Genomic DNA, 14,761 nt, shown 5'->3' with positions numbered 1-14,761 from the left:
CTGACTTTCCAACAGGGGCTGGGCGGGGGGGGGGGGGGGGCGATGAGTGGACCCTGAGCCCCGAGCCTGAGCTTTGTTCCCTCAGACCCCCCCCTTCCACAAGAACCCCACTTCACGCTTAATAGTCTCGTCTTCAGTGTCCATTTCAAGGAGGCTACGTTCCCGTCTGGGGCGTTTTATTTTTAGCCCCTTCAGGAAGGGGAGGCTCTGCCGGCCTGTGGGGGGGGGGGGGGCGGGAGACACCCGGCCGGAGCCTGTTTCCTGAGGAAGGGCCTCTGATGGGCCTGGCGCCAACCCGCCAAGCGTGGCCCCGGGCAGGGAGCAGGCGAGGCGGGCACAAGTCACCCCAGTATTGTCTTTCTCCTTCCTAGGGCGTGCCTCCCATGTGCGTGGCTCTGAGCTGCGGGTGGAGGGTTAATTCATGAGGATCAAGCTCAGGCCCTCCCACCTCTGGGCCCTGCTCCCTGCGCGCCCGCCACGGGAGAGGCTGGGAGAGGGCACTGGCCTGGCGGGGGCGGGCAGGGAAACCCAGGAACAGGTGGAATTGGAGAGAGGCCTGGGAGGCTGGGAGGAGGAGCCAGGAGCTCAGCAGGTTTGGGAGAAGGGCACCATGGGAAGGCAGGACGCCCTGCACCTGGGGGGTGGTTTGGTGGGCACATTAACTTTTTTTTTTTTACTATATTTTTATTGATTTCAGAGGAAGGGAGAAGGAGAGAGAGAAACATCCATGATGAGAGAGAATCATGGATCGGCTGCCTCCTGAACACCCCCTACTGGGGATCGAGCTCACAACCGGGGCATGTGCCCTTGACCAGGGATCGAACCCGGGACCCTTCAGTCCACAGGCCGACGCTCTATCCACTGAGCCACACCAGCTAGGGCCACATTGATTTTTAAAAAAATGTATTTTATTGATTGTTTACAGAGAGGAAGGGAGAGAGAGAGAGTTAGAAACATCGATGAGATTGAGAAACATCCATCAGCTGCCTCCTGCACACCACCCCCCACTGGGGATGTGCCCGCAACCAAGGTACATGCCCTTGACCGGAATCGAACCTGGGACCTTTCAGTCCGCAGGCCGACGCTTTATCCACTGAGCCAAGCCGGTTAGGGCCCCATTGATTTTGTAAAGAACCTGTTAGGTGGGTGAGTGTGGCTGTGACGCTGGGGGCCGGTGCCCTCATTTCGGAGGGATTCTTTATATCCGCGAGGGCTTTGCAAGGAGCCGAGCCCCTTCACCTGAGTTACAACCCTTCACGGGCCTGTAACCCAGCCTCTGCCGAGTGCTTCTTTCAACTCGGATCTTGCGTGGAATCCCAGTGTTCAAATCAGAAAAAAAATCGTTTTCATCAGTATACATGTAGATATTGAAACGTGTAACGTTTAGCTCCTTCTGGGAGGGGCACATCACTGAGCCTGAGGGGTGACTGGTGGGAGCCGCCGTCTGCGGTCGGCCCTGTCACCTCATTTATTTTTCTGTGTTGCCTTGGTTTTGCCCAATATATATTTCCCTGCCGAACCAGAACACCTCATGCGTATGGACAGGCCATTGCGAACGGGGACAGCGGTTTAACCCCTCCCTGTGGTCTCAAGGTCCGAGCAAAAATGAGTCTCCTTGGCAACAAAGCCGGTGGGGCCGCCGAGTGTTGGAGTGGGGTGTGCCACTGTGTGTACAATTGAGTCGATGGGTTTTTGTTTTTTTTTTCTTCTAAAATCGGCTTTTAACCTTTTGCACTCGGATGTCGAGATTAAAGTTACTCTTTGAATGTACCAAGAATTTGAAATATAAAAAAAAAAAATCCAAATAAATAAGCGTGTATGAAAAGAAACCCCGGTTTTTTATTCTACTGCCGCGCTTTGTGAAAATCTGGGGTATTTAAGAAATTAAATCCCGAGTAGAATGAAGGAACCGAGGAAAAAAGCAAGCGAGTGCAAAGGGTTAAAAAAAAACCAGAAGAATCGTTAGTTTCTGCGAGTTTTGAGGGTGCTTTCTGCCGGGCTCCCCAAGGACACGCAAAGCATAGCTTCGGAAATTGCTGGGGAAACCCCAGCCTTCCCATTTTACAGATGGGAAGACTGAGGCCAGCAAGGGGGCGGGGCTTAGCCAGAACCCCACGGGGAGGTGGAGATGGGCGGTGGAGATGGGCGGATACGGGGAGGTGGAGATGGGCGGTGGAGATGGGCGGATACGGGGAGGTGGAGATGGGCGGTGGAGATGGGCGGATACGCGGAGGGTGTCCGTGCCCCCCATAATGATGTGCCCTGTTCTCCCCCCCCCCCCCCCACAGCGATGCCCTCCTAGCCCCCCCGCCCAGGGATGGAGGGCTTTATGGACTCAGGGACCCAGACGGACGCGGTGGTGGTGCTGTCCCTGGCCCAGGCTGCCGTGCTGGGCCTGGTGTCGGAAAATGAGCTCTTCGGAGCCACCATCAGCGCCGAGGCCTTCTACCCGGACCTGGGCCCCGAGCTGTCGGCGGCCTCCCTGGGGGAGCCGGGCCCCCCGGACCCCGAGGTCTACCAGCTGGCCTGCAACGGGCGCGCCCTGGAGGAGCCTGCGGAGGAGGAGGTGCTGGAGGTGGAGGCGGCCTTCGAGAAGCACACGCGGCGGAAGACGCGGCCGCCCGTGCGCCTGGTGCCCAAGGTCAAGTTTGAGAAGATAGAGGAGGAAGAGGAGGAGGAGGAGCAGGAAGTCTACGAGGTGTCCGTGCCCGGCGGCGGCGGCGATGACAAGGATGCGGGCCCCGCCGAGGTCCCCGCCGCGCAGGTGGCCGGCGGCTGCGAGTCCCTGGTGCAGAGCAGCGCCGTCAAGATGATCGACCTCAGCGCCTTCAGCCGCAAGCCCCGGCCGCTGCGGCCCCTGCCCCGAGCCCCGCGGCCCGAGCTGGACCTGGCCGCCCCCTACGACCCCCACTTCCCCGATCCCGCCCGGGAGATCTTCCCGGAGCCCAGCCTGGCGCTGCCGGGGGCGCCCGCCGCCTTGCCCGCCGCCGCCGAGTGTGGCTTCGAGCCGCCGCCGCACCTGGCCCCGCTGAGCGACCCCGAGGCGCCCCCCGCCGTGGGGTCCCCGGAGCCCCCCCTGAAGCCCGAGGGCTTCGCGTGGCCGGAGGCGGGCGAGCTGGAGGCGGACGCGGCCGGCGCCACGGCCGAGCGGCACAAGAAGGCGCAGCTGGACCGGCTGGACATCAACGTGCAGATCGACGACTCGTACCTGGTGGAGGCGGGCGACCGGCAGAAGCGCTGGCAGTGCCGCATGTGCGAGAAGTCCTACACGTCCAAGTACAACCTGGTGACGCACATCCTGGGCCACAACGGCATCAAGCCGCACTCGTGCCCGCACTGCGGCAAGCTCTTCAAGCAGCCCAGCCACCTGCAGACGCACCTGCTCACGCACCAGGGCACGCGGCCGCACAAGTGCCAGGTGTGCCACAAGGCCTTCACGCAGACCAGCCACCTCAAGCGCCACATGCTGCTGCACTCCGAGGTCAAGCCCTACAGCTGCCACTTCTGCGGCCGCGGCTTCGCCTACCCCAGCGAGCTCAAGGCCCACGAGGTGAAGCACGAGAGCGGCCGCTGCCACGTGTGCGTGGAGTGCGGCCTGGACTTCTCCACGCTCACGCAGCTCAAGCGCCACCTGGCCTCCCACCAGGGCCCCACCCTCTACCAGTGCCTCGAGTGCGACAAGTCCTTCCACTACCGCAGCCAGCTGCAGAACCACATGCTCAAGCACCAAAACGTGCGGCCCTTCGTGTGCACCGAGTGCGGCATGGAGTTCAGCCAGGTCCACCACCTCAAGCAGCACTCGCTCACGCACAAGGTACGCCGCCCCCCCCCCCCCCCACCTGGGTCTCCCTGCGCCTCCCCCCTGGCTCCGCCCTCTCCGGTCCTTCACCCAGGGCTTCCTTGAGGTCAATCCTAGAGTTGGTTCACAGATGAACAGTTTTGTTTGTGTTTTTTTTTTAATTAATATTTTATTGATTTTTTTTACAGAGAGGAAGGGAGAGGGATAAAGAGTTAGAAACATCGATCAGCTGCCTCCTGCACACCTCCTACTGGGGATGTGCCCGAAACCAAGGTACATGCCCTTGACCGGAATCGAACCTGGGACCCTTCAGTCTGCAGGCCAACGCTCTATCCACTGAGCCAAACCAGCTAGGGCATATTTTTTATTTTTTAAATATATTTTATTGATTTTTTACAGAGAGGAAGGGAGAGGGATAGAGAGTCAGAAACATCGATGAGAGAGAAACATCGATCAGCTGCCTCCTGCACACCCCCCACCTGGGGATGTGCCTGCAACCAAGGTACATGCCCTTGACCGGAATCGAACCTGGGACCCTTGAGTCCACAGGCCAACGCTCTATCCAGTGAGCCAAACCGGTTAGGGCTGAACAGTTTTTATTTATTTATTTTTATTGATTTCAGAGAGGAAGGAAGGGAGAGGGAGAGAGAGAGCTAGAAACATCGATGATGAGAGAGCATCATGGATTGGCTGCCTCCTGCACCCTCCCTGCCCCCTTTCTGGGGAACGAGCCCCCAACCCCGGCATGTGCCCTTGACCGGAATCGAACCCTGGACCCTTCAGTCCACAGGCAGACGCTCTATCCATTGAGCCAAACCAGTTAGGGCTTATTTATCTTTTTAAATATATATATTTTTTTATTGATTTCAGAGAGGAAGGGAGAGGGAGAGAGAGAGAGGAACATCAGTGATGAGAGAGAATCATGGACCGGCTGCCTCCTGCATGCCCCCTACTGGGGATGGAGCCCAGAACCTGGGCATGTGCCCTTGACCGGAATCGAACCCGGGAGCCTTCAGTCCTCAGGCTGACGCTCCATCCACTGAGCCACACCAGCCAGGGCCGGCCCGGGGTTTCCACCCCAAATTAGCCGACTGCATACATTGAAGCTGCTGTGCATAGAGCTTCCCTCCTCATAATGGTGGCCTTAGAGTTCTCACAGGGGACATGACAGTGAGGTGCGGAGCAACAGCCTGCTGGGTCAGGAGCCCAGCCCCCTCCCCCCCACCCCCCACCCCACACCCAGTCCTGGGACGCTTTTCCAACAGAGCAAGAATGACTCGTAGGTTTCAATGCAGGTGCTCCCGCAGTCGGTTGATGTACCTGCCAAGAGCATCATGTTCAGGATTCTGAAGCTAAACGGGGAATATGCCCCAAGTAAAAACCAGATGACTGGTTATTAGTGTCTGGGGGGTCGGGGGGGGGGGGTGAAGTGAAGAGTGGTTAAGTTCATGGATGATATAGTTGCCATTTTTCTCTTCTCCCGAAAGTCCCACCCCACCTGTCTGCAGAGCGTTAAGAGATGAATAATACAGCAAAGGTGAGCTGAGAGCAAAAAAAATCAAAGGCAAATCCACTTGGAGACGTCCCTCACGTCAGCCTAAACGTAGACAGCCCTTGCAGACCAAGTTCCCAGAGGGCAGGGCCCCCTGGTGGTCGTACACATCGTCTGAGTCTCCAGCGGGCCTCTAAGACGTGAGACACGCCCCTGGCCGCTAAGAGAAAGACAACAGGAACCATTAAATTATGGTAGGAAGCTTGGTAGGAAACAGCCGTTGGGATGGCAGCTGTCACCACAGAAACGTGTCTGTCCCGCTGGGGTTCTAGCGAAGAGACTGGCCCCCACGTTTTGTCCCAACATTTCTCCCTAGGCCGTGAAGTGGGTCCCCTGTGCCCTCAGCACCCTGTTCTGCTCTGGGGCCCCCTCCAGACCCCGGCACAGCCCAAACCGAGAGGGTTTCCCTGGAGTCTTTGTCTCTGTTCCAAACTCCATCCGTAAGAATTGCACAGGGAACCTGTTGAGACTAAAACTCCCACTGAATGGGGAGCTCTCTCGGGGTCAGTGATGGGGTCAGTGAGAAGTTTGAAGGGTCTAAATTCTACACAGGCACGAGTGTCACTTTTCCTGGGGCGTCCGTACCTTTAATCATATTCTCAAAGGGGTCGGTGAGGTGGTCTCCAAAGACCACTCGGAGAGATGCATGTGGGAGAAAAAACACATTTACACATCCCGGAGCTGAGGAAATAGACCACGGCCACCAGGCTATGGCTGTGTCTTCTTGGCCAAAGGCCCCGGATGCTTGGTGTGATGCTGGCTTGTAGGAGGTGCCTGGTAAATGGCTGATAATCAATGAATCAATGAATCAATGAATGAACTAAAAACCTCTGCCGGGAGAGCAGGAGACAGCAGGTGTGTAGGTAGGAACAATAAGGCCCAGCCAGCCCTAGCTGGTGTGGCTCAGTGGATAGAGCGTCAGCCAGTGGACTGAAGGGTGCCGGGTTTGATTCCGGTCAAGGGCATGTACCTCGGTTGCAGGCTAGATCCCCGGCCCTGGTCGGGGCGCATGCAGGAGGCAACCAATCGATGTGTCTCTCTCACATCGGTGTTCCTCTCTGTCTCTTCCCCCTCCGTTGCACTTGCTCTAAAAAAATCTATAGAAAAATATCCTAGGGGCCGGCCGGTGTGGCTCAGTGGTTGAGCGTCAACCTTTGGACCGGGAGGTCACGGTTCAATGCCCGGTCGGGGCACATGCCCGGGTTGCGGGCTCGATCCCCAGTGTGGGGCATGCAGGAGGCAGCCGATCCATGATTCTCTCTCATCACTGATGTTTCTATCTCTCTCTCCCTCCCTTCCTCTCTGAAATCAATAAAAATATATTCTGAAATCAATAAAAATATATTTTAAAAATTATTGAGGACTAATAAAAAATAAATAATAATAAGGCCCAGCCGGTCTCTGCCTAGTTAACCCTGGAGGGCTGCCTGGAGGCAGTGGCCCTGCCCGGCATTCTGAACAAGTGTGCCTGTTTGGAACACCCCCCAGGAAGTCATTTCCCAGAAGCTGTTGCAGACGCTCTGACCCTCTCTGGTCCACACACAGGCTGTGCCCATCATGTGGCCCTGATCATTGCCACCCTCCCCGACCCCCCCCCACAGGGTGTGAAGGAGTTCAAGTGCGAGGTGTGTGGCCGGGAGTTCACGCTGCAGGCGAACATGAAGCGGCACATGCTGATCCACACCAGCGTCCGGCCCTACCAGTGCCACATCTGCTTCAAGACCTTCGTGCAGAAGCAGACTCTCAAGACCCACATGATTGTACACTCGCCGGTGAAGCCATTCAAATGCAAGGTACCCCGGCCAGCAGGCCCCAAGGCGGCAGGCCTGTCCCCTGGGGGGCCTGGATGGAGTCAGCAGGACATGCGGCAGCGAAAGCCCACCCACAGGTGGCCTGGCCAGGGCGGGCATGTCTGTATGCAATGCATACAGGCGGTGCTGGTTGGGTGAAACCGCCCGGGCTTTGGGGAGATGGAGTGGGTGGTGCGTTTCAGATCTTACAAGCTGCTGAAGTTATGTTTTCTGAGAGGTGGGGAGTGGGGGAGGGTGAAGGTCAAGGTGCAGCCACAGGGAGAGAGCCCAGGCCCGGGGATTTGGTGCAGTAGGAGATCCGAACTCTGGGTGCTAAGAGAAATTGTCCCAGCTCAGGCACAATGACGGGCAAGGAGGCTTAGGTCTCTGCCTCTCAGACCCCTGGGGTCACTTAGGAAAGAATGAAACTAGGGCTGGCGGTAGTGGGTGGGACTGCAGCCCGGCCACAGAGGGGTGGGCGGGGGCGGGGCTTCTGGAGGGCGGACTCCCCTGTGGGCGGGGCTTCTGGAGGGCGGACTCCCCTGTGGGCGGGGCTTCTGGAGGGTGGACCCCCCTGTGGGCGGGGCTTCTGGAGGGCGGACCCCCCTGTGGGCGGGGCTTCTGGAGGGCGGGTTCCCTGTGGGCGGGGCTTCTGGAGGGCGGACTCCCCTGTGGGCGGGGCTTCTGGAGGGCGGACTCCCCTGTGGGCGGGGCTTCTGGAGGGCGGATTCCCCTGTGGGCGGGGCTTCTGGAGGGCGGACCCCCCTGTGGGCGGGGCTTCTGGAGGGCGGACCCCCTGTGGGCGGGGCTTCTGGAGGGCGGACCCCCTGTGGGCTGACGGTGCCCGTGGTGTGTTCCAGGTGTGCGGGAAGTCCTTCAACCGCATGTACAACCTGCTGGGCCACATGCACCTGCACGCGGGCAGCAAGCCCTTCAAGTGCCCCTACTGCTCCAGCAAGTTCAACCTCAAGGGCAACCTGAGCCGGCACATGAAGGTCAAGCACGGCGTCATGGACATCGGCCTGGACAGCCAAGGTGGGTGGGCCACGCGCAGTGGACGGACCAGGAGCGGTCCTCTCCCGGCACACGCTGGAGCCTCCTGCCCAGGGAGGGGAGGCGGGAGGCTGGCCCGGCCTGAGACCTCGCTGGGGTGGGCTCAGGTCTGGAGAGGGGGCCCCCTGGAGGGCCAGCGTGGTGATGCCGGGATGTTCCTGTATTCTTCCAAGGACCTCAGTGGGCTCACGTAAACAATATAATAAAAAGAATGCCGTTTGTTGAGCGCTACCCGTGTGCCAGGCCTTTATTAACTCACGGGACCCTGAAAGGTGAGGTTGGCTCTGTCGCTATCGCCGTTTTACGGACGCGGAAACTCGAGGACGGAGGGAGACGTTAGATAGACTCGTGTCACATCACAACACGCGGGAACGATACCTGATCTCATGACTGAGAGATGACGTAAAATAAAGGGGCGGGGAAGGAATTAGCAAATGGGAACGTGGCAACTGGAGTGATAAGGGAAAGCCAGGCGAGGTCCCAGCTCCACGTGCACCGTGGGAAGCCGGGCGGGCATGCAGAAGGGAGCTCTGAGCTTCCCAGCAGCCAAGGCAAAAAGGGTGAAGCCAACCAGAACATTCTAAGAATTCACAGGCCAGCGGGGGTCCCAGGCTTCGTCCTGAGCCACTCGTTGGGCAAGGGGTGGGTGGGGTTTGCCCTTAGACCTGAGGTTCTCAACAGAGCGGGGAATTCTCCCCCCAAGGGATGTCTGGTCCGTGTTTGGTTGTCACAGCTGGGGTGATGCTACGGGCATGGAGCTGACAGAGGCCGGGGATGCCGCTCAGCACCCTACAGTGCACAGGCCGGGCCCCCCAACAAACAATTACGGCCCTGAATGTTGGTGGGGCTAGGGTTGAAAGCCCTGCCGTAGACTTATCAGGGTACCCCGGTCTGGGATCCACGTCTCCCCAAAACACTTACATGTCCGAGGTGGGCAGGGGCAGAATGCACACTGAGGCTTAGCCCCAGCCCTGGGGGCCACCCTCCCAGGGTCTCCAGATCATCCCCCGGGCTTCCCCCTTCTCTTCCCCGCCCTCCCAACCCCCCACCTCCATGACTCACTGGAAGACAGCCCGGGCCACCTCTGTGGAGTTTTCTGTCTGGCTCTTGTTCTGACAGTAAGAGCATTAGAATAAGATTTCAGCTGGATAAAATGACAGGAGGCCTCTTCGAGTTTCTGCCTCCTCCTGGGTGTGCGTTTGTCCTTGGAGAGCAAGGCCCGGGGAGCCCACTGGGTAGAGCTGGCTTCAGGCACAAATGCTGGCCCCCTGGCTGGGCAGCTCAGCTGGTTAGAGCATCCTCCCGACCCCAAGGTCGCGGGTTCAAACCCCAGTCAGGGCACATGCCAGAAGTAACCCATGAATAAGTGGAACAACACATCGATGTTTCTCTCCCTCTCGAATCAATTTAAAAAAAAAAAATCCACGCTACAGGAGGTCAGAGGCGATTGCCCCCCGACCCCCCCGAACCCCCCAGCCAGTGGATGAAATCGGCAGCATTTGCTGGGTCCCCTTGACAAGCTGATGCACCCCTCTGACCTGCCCTCTGACCTCCTAACTGGGGTTGCTGTGAGCACTCATGAACTGATATGTGTGCAGTGCCCGGCACCAGAAGGCGCTAAATGAGTGATGATGCTGAGACGGGACACAGTGCAGCAAAGGGGACGGATGGGAAACATTGCAGAAAGGAAATAAGTTTAGTGGCTTAGGAGAGACAGCAGAGGCGGGACCAAGAGGCCAAGGCCAGGCCTGCCCCCTGCCCCCTCCCCCCCCCAACACACACAGGGCTCCGATCTGATGACCCATCAGAGTAGCCCCCAGCGCCTGGGGCCTCCCCGAGGGGCGAGGCCGGGGCAGCCTCGAATCCTGTGGGCACACTGCCTGGGAAGTTAGTTCTTCCTTGAAAAGGCCACGCGCTTCCTATGTGGGGCGACGGGCTCCTCCCGGGAGAGGTGGCCTCGGGGCTAACTGTGCCCCTGTCTTGCAGACCCCATGATGGAGCTGGCGGGCACCGACCCCTCGGAGCTGGACAGCCAGCAGGAGATGGAGGACTTTGAGGAGAACGCCTACGCGTACGCGGGCGTGGACGGCAGCGCCGAGGCCAGCGTCCTCACCGAGCAGGCCATGAAGGAGATGGCCTACTACAACGTGCTATAGCGAAGCCGGGCCGCCCGGAACCCGGTGGGTGAGGGGGGGCCTGGGCGTGTGGGGGTGAGACCCGCGGGCTGCGGGCTGCGCTCCTGCAGCGGGGACACGAGCTACTGCCCCACGGCCCGGGGCCCTCCCCCGACACGGAGTCGTTGGCACCACGAGGGACTTGTAGACCAAATGGACTGTATCACTGGCCTCAGCTGTGAACGGGGCCCAGGCCCCGCGGGGAAGGAAGGGGGACAGGGACCCAGGTCTGCGTCTCCTGGGCCTGCTGCCGTGGGAGGGTCGGGGAAAGGGCCAGGTCACCAGGGCACAGGTCCTCAGATGTCCCCAGGCCCACAGCGCTGGGGCAGCCAGGGTGTGCAGGGCCAAGCTGATGGCTCCTCAGGGGTCCTGACACTGGAAAAAGGAACGCTGGAGCCAGGCCTTGTTCCCCCCGCCTCCCTGCCTCTAGGGATGTGGGGGCTCCCAGCTGGCCAGCACTGCCCACCCCTACCCATGAGCCCCCGGGCTGGGAACAGCCCAGGCCCAGAGCCGTCTTCCCCACCCTGCCCACGGACAGGACAGCCAGGCGGGGCCCCGCCTTCTACCTCCCGGTGCCTCCCCGGCGCCCCCCGGAGCCAGGTGCACACGCGGCCCCCCAACCTGGCCCTCGGGACAGCAGGGTGCAGCCCACCCCCCGCAAACGCCTTCTCCAGTCCACCCGCGGCAGGCCCCCCCTCTTACCGCCCTAAGGTGGGTGTAAGTCACCCAGTTCTGTCTTAGCTGGGGCACCACACGGTGTCCCCGCTCAGGGTCCCCAATGCGAGCTGAGCCGGGCCGCGCCATGCCAGGCCACACTAACCGGGACAGGCCGAGGCCCCTGGGGCGAGGGGCCGGGGCACCGTGAAAGGTGAAAGGTCCCCAGGCATTTGTCTTATTTAAGGTGTAACGGTATCCGTGCTGAGGACGGGGCAGCCGGGTCTGCAGGCTCCCGAGACAGCAACATTTAAAAAGGAGAATGAAGACCATAGAGAGAAAAAAGAATTTTTTTTTTTTTTTTTGTTTGTTTTTTTTTTTTTTTTTTTGAGCAAATGGGGGTATTTGGAAGGTAATTTATTTTACGCTTTTCCTTTTCAACTCTGTGTCGCCTGTACCTTCCTGATGGAGACCGGTTTCTTTTCCCCAACGGAAGCTTTCTCCTGTGCTGTGTGCGCTCCGTGCCCCCACCCTAGAGCCGCCTGGCCTGGCAAAACTCGGGGTGGGGGCTGCGCTTCGGCCCTGGGGGCCCAGCTGCTGGCAGGGAGGCTCAGGAGGCGGGTGGGAGGCAGGAGGAGGCACGGGGCAGGCCCTCCACCCCCACCCAGCCCCTCGCCAGTGACTCGCTCTGCATCACCCACCAGGGGCCGGAGCTCGGTCAGCAGCTGGCTCCCTCCCCGGCCCTGTCCCCAGCCGGCTCCTGCCCCTGGAACTGGAGGCTGCAGGCCCCAGGCAGGGAAACAGCACATTCAGGAACCAGGGCACCCACACCCCTGCTCACAGCCCCCCCCCCCCCCGGAGGCCTCCGTGGGGAGGGGCGGGCAGGGCTGTCTTCAAAGGCCCAGAAGGAGGTGAAGCCACCAACTTCAGCCCAGGAAATAGGTGGGGGGACAGCTGGGGGTGGGGGACCACTTTGCAATGCCGCCCCCTCCAAGGCTGTACCTTAGTGGAGGGGCCTCAGGGTGGCTGTGATCAGGTCTGCGGGGAGCACACGGCAGCCTCGGGGTCAGGCAGCCAGGGGCCCCTCCTTCTCTGCTGCAGCTCACACGAAGCAACAGACCACGGGGGCCTCTCCCCAAGTGTGGCTCGCCAGACCCCCAGCCCCCTGGCGCCCAGGTGCCCGCCACGATGACCCTCAGGTGGCAGTGACCCCATCACTGTAGACGACGTTTTCTCCTGCTGAGACGCATCATCCCTGCAAACTACCTCTTCCCACGACGTCTTTCTCCCCTGGTACCAAAAAGAACCCTGTACCTCCTCCTCCTCCTCCCCCTCCCCCTCCTCCTCCCTCCTCCTCCACTTCCTTCTCCCTCCTCTACTTCCTTCTCCTTCCCTCCTCCTCCTCTTCCGTCCTTCCTCCTCCTCCTCCTCCTCCTCCTCCTCCCCCTCCCTCGCTCCTCCTCCACTTCCTTCTCCCTCCTTCCTCCTTCTCCTCCCTCCCTCCTCCCTCTCCACTTCCTTCTCCCTCCCTCCTCCTCCTCCCCCCTTCTTCCTCTTCCTCCCTCCTCCCCCTTCTCCCTCCCTCCTCCTCCCCCTCCCCCTCCCCCTCCTCCTCCTCCCTCCGCCAGCGCAGTGGCCTTGGAAACCCAAGGGAGAAGGGCCGGCCCCGGGCTGGGGCTCTCCTTCCCGCCCGCAGCCCCGCGCCCCGCGGCAGCCGGCCCTCTGCGAGTGCGATACTTGAACGCCCGGCCCTGTGCCTTGGACCTGGGCGAAGCTAAGAGAAGGGGACAGCACAACTCGCAGTCTGAGCTGGGGGGAAGGGCGCGGGGGGGGGGGTGGTCTGGCAAGGCTCCTGTCCTCACCCCTCGCCCCCAACCTTTGCAAAGGAGGTGTGAGGCCCCCCCGGGGGGGACGTGGAAGCTCCTGGATGAATTCCATTCTAACTTATTTTGACGTGTATACAGACCAACTGTTTAGAAATTCCCACTTGTGCAAAGCCCTACTGTGTTTTTATGTTCCTGTTTAAAAGAGACGTTTACTTAGCAATAATTATAAATAAATGAATATTCTTTAGCGAGGCGACTGCCGGTGCTTCTTCCCGTGGTTCTCGGGGACCTGGCCCTCCCCACTCCCCCGGAAGGAACTCCTAACAAAGCTTTGCAGCCCGCGGAAGCTGGTGTGACTCAGTGGTTGAGCGTCGACCTATAGACCAGAAGGTCAAGGTTCGATTCCCGGTCAGGGCACGTGCCCGGGTTGTGGGCTCGATCCCCAGTCGGGGGGCGTGCAGGAGGCAGCCGATCCATGATTCTCTCTCATGATGTTTCTATCTCCCTCTCCCTTCCTCCCTGAAATCAGTAAATATATATATATTTTTAAAAAGCTTTGCAGCCCTTCCCAGCAGGGCATTGCTCTCTGGGGACTGGAGGAGACCCACATCATCCTCCGCACCCACCAGAGTGAACCCCCCGGCAGAGCCCGGCACCCCCAGGGAGCTGCTCCAAGCCCAAGCCAGGGGCGGGGGGGGGGACAGGGGGGTGGGGAGGAGGAGGCAGACCAAGGCCCCAGAATTCCCACCACTTGCAGAGAAGAGCGGCTTCCCCTCCTTGCCCACCAGCAGGGCCCAGGACAGAAGCCAGCTCACCATGCCAAGCTGGGCTTCCGAGGCTGTGCGTCCTGGGGAGCTGCCAGCCCTTTGCTACCGATGGGCACGCGGGGCTGGAAACCCCAAGCTTCCCCACCCCCCCCCCGGAGCTGGGCCTCGCAGAGGGAGCGTGCCAGCCTTTCTCCCCACGGCCCTGGGGGCCCACGGCGATGACCTAGGAAGAGAGGTCCTTGGGACAGAAGGGGGCGCCTGTGTGTGTGTGTGTGTGTGTGCGTGCACGTGTGAGTGTGTGTGTTTGTGTGCGTGTGTGTGGCTACAGCCCATCTCAAAGCTACCAAGGTCCCCAACTGTTGGGTTTCAGGAGCTCTGAGAGTCCCCCCAACACATGGGAAATGGACTTAGGATGGCCAGCTATTTGTTTATCAAGTGAACGTGGTACAACTCTTCCCCGGACATTTTAACTCCAAAGTATGCTAGAAGGACAGCCCTGTAAATGGGATCTATGTCGCTTTACAGAAATGTGCTAACTTTAATTTTTTTAGTTTTGCTAAAGCAAGGTGAGGAGGTGACCCGGCCGGCGTGGCTCCGTGTTTAAGCATCGACCCATGAACCAGGAGGTCACGGCTGGATTCCAGGTCAGGGGCACATGCCGGGACTGTGGGCTCGATCCCCAGTAGGGGGCGTGCAGGAGGCAGGTGATCCATGATTCTCTCTCATCACAGATGCCTCTATCTCTCCCTCTCTCTCTCTTTCTGAAATCAATAAAAACATACATGTAAAAACAGAAAAAAAAAAAGAAAGAGAATTGAGGAGATGAACTCAAGTCCGGGGCTCAGTGTCCTGGACCCCACGGGGGCCCTGTTCATACCCCAGACCCAAACCCCCAGCAGCTGTGAGTGGGAAACCAGAGTCGGCTGCCAAGCAGGGGGTGGGAGGCCTGTGTTCCGTACCAAGAAAAGGGCAAGGGGTCTGGAGATGTCTAGAAGGTGAAAACCGGACAGAAAAAGGAAAATAAAGCCTGAATCTATGGAGACGTGATGGACCCCCAAATGATACAGGAACCATGCTAGGGAATTCCAGGGAACCCACAGGCCTGCGACCCCAGAGTCACAGCGGCTATTCAGGTAGCCCCTGTAG

The 14,761-nt window shown here is 59.7% G+C and overlaps 1 protein-coding gene across 2 annotated transcripts in view; it reads left to right on the top strand.

Moving 5' to 3' along the window:
• ZNF710 (zinc finger protein 710) overlaps positions 1–14,394 on the top strand; it is a 68,650-nt gene extending 54,256 nt beyond the window's left edge. The window contains exons 3-7 of one of the 2 annotated variants that reach the window (XM_054713245.1): positions 2,289–3,814; positions 6,953–7,144; positions 8,002–8,176; positions 10,181–10,374; positions 14,167–14,394. In XM_054713245.1, the coding sequence (XP_054569220.1) occupies positions 2,318–3,814; positions 6,953–7,144; positions 8,002–8,176; positions 10,181–10,350 (2,034 nt within the window). In that variant the 5' untranslated portion in view covers positions 2,289–2,317 and the 3' untranslated portion in view covers positions 10,351–10,374; positions 14,167–14,394. Of the gene's footprint in view, positions 1–2,288; positions 3,815–6,952; positions 7,145–8,001; positions 8,420–10,180; positions 10,375–14,166 lie in introns of those variants that run through there. The other variant, XM_054713244.1, reaches the window with a different exon arrangement.
• Positions 14,395–14,761: the final 367 nt, after the last annotated feature.

Source organism: Eptesicus fuscus, chromosome 25 (genome assembly GCF_027574615.1).
Source record: "Eptesicus fuscus isolate TK198812 chromosome 25, DD_ASM_mEF_20220401, whole genome shotgun sequence".
Lineage (NCBI taxonomy): Eukaryota > Metazoa > Chordata > Mammalia > Chiroptera > Vespertilionidae > Eptesicus > Eptesicus fuscus.
Note: the sequence above shows the minus strand (reverse complement) of the source record. Positions and strands in the feature narration are given on the sequence as shown.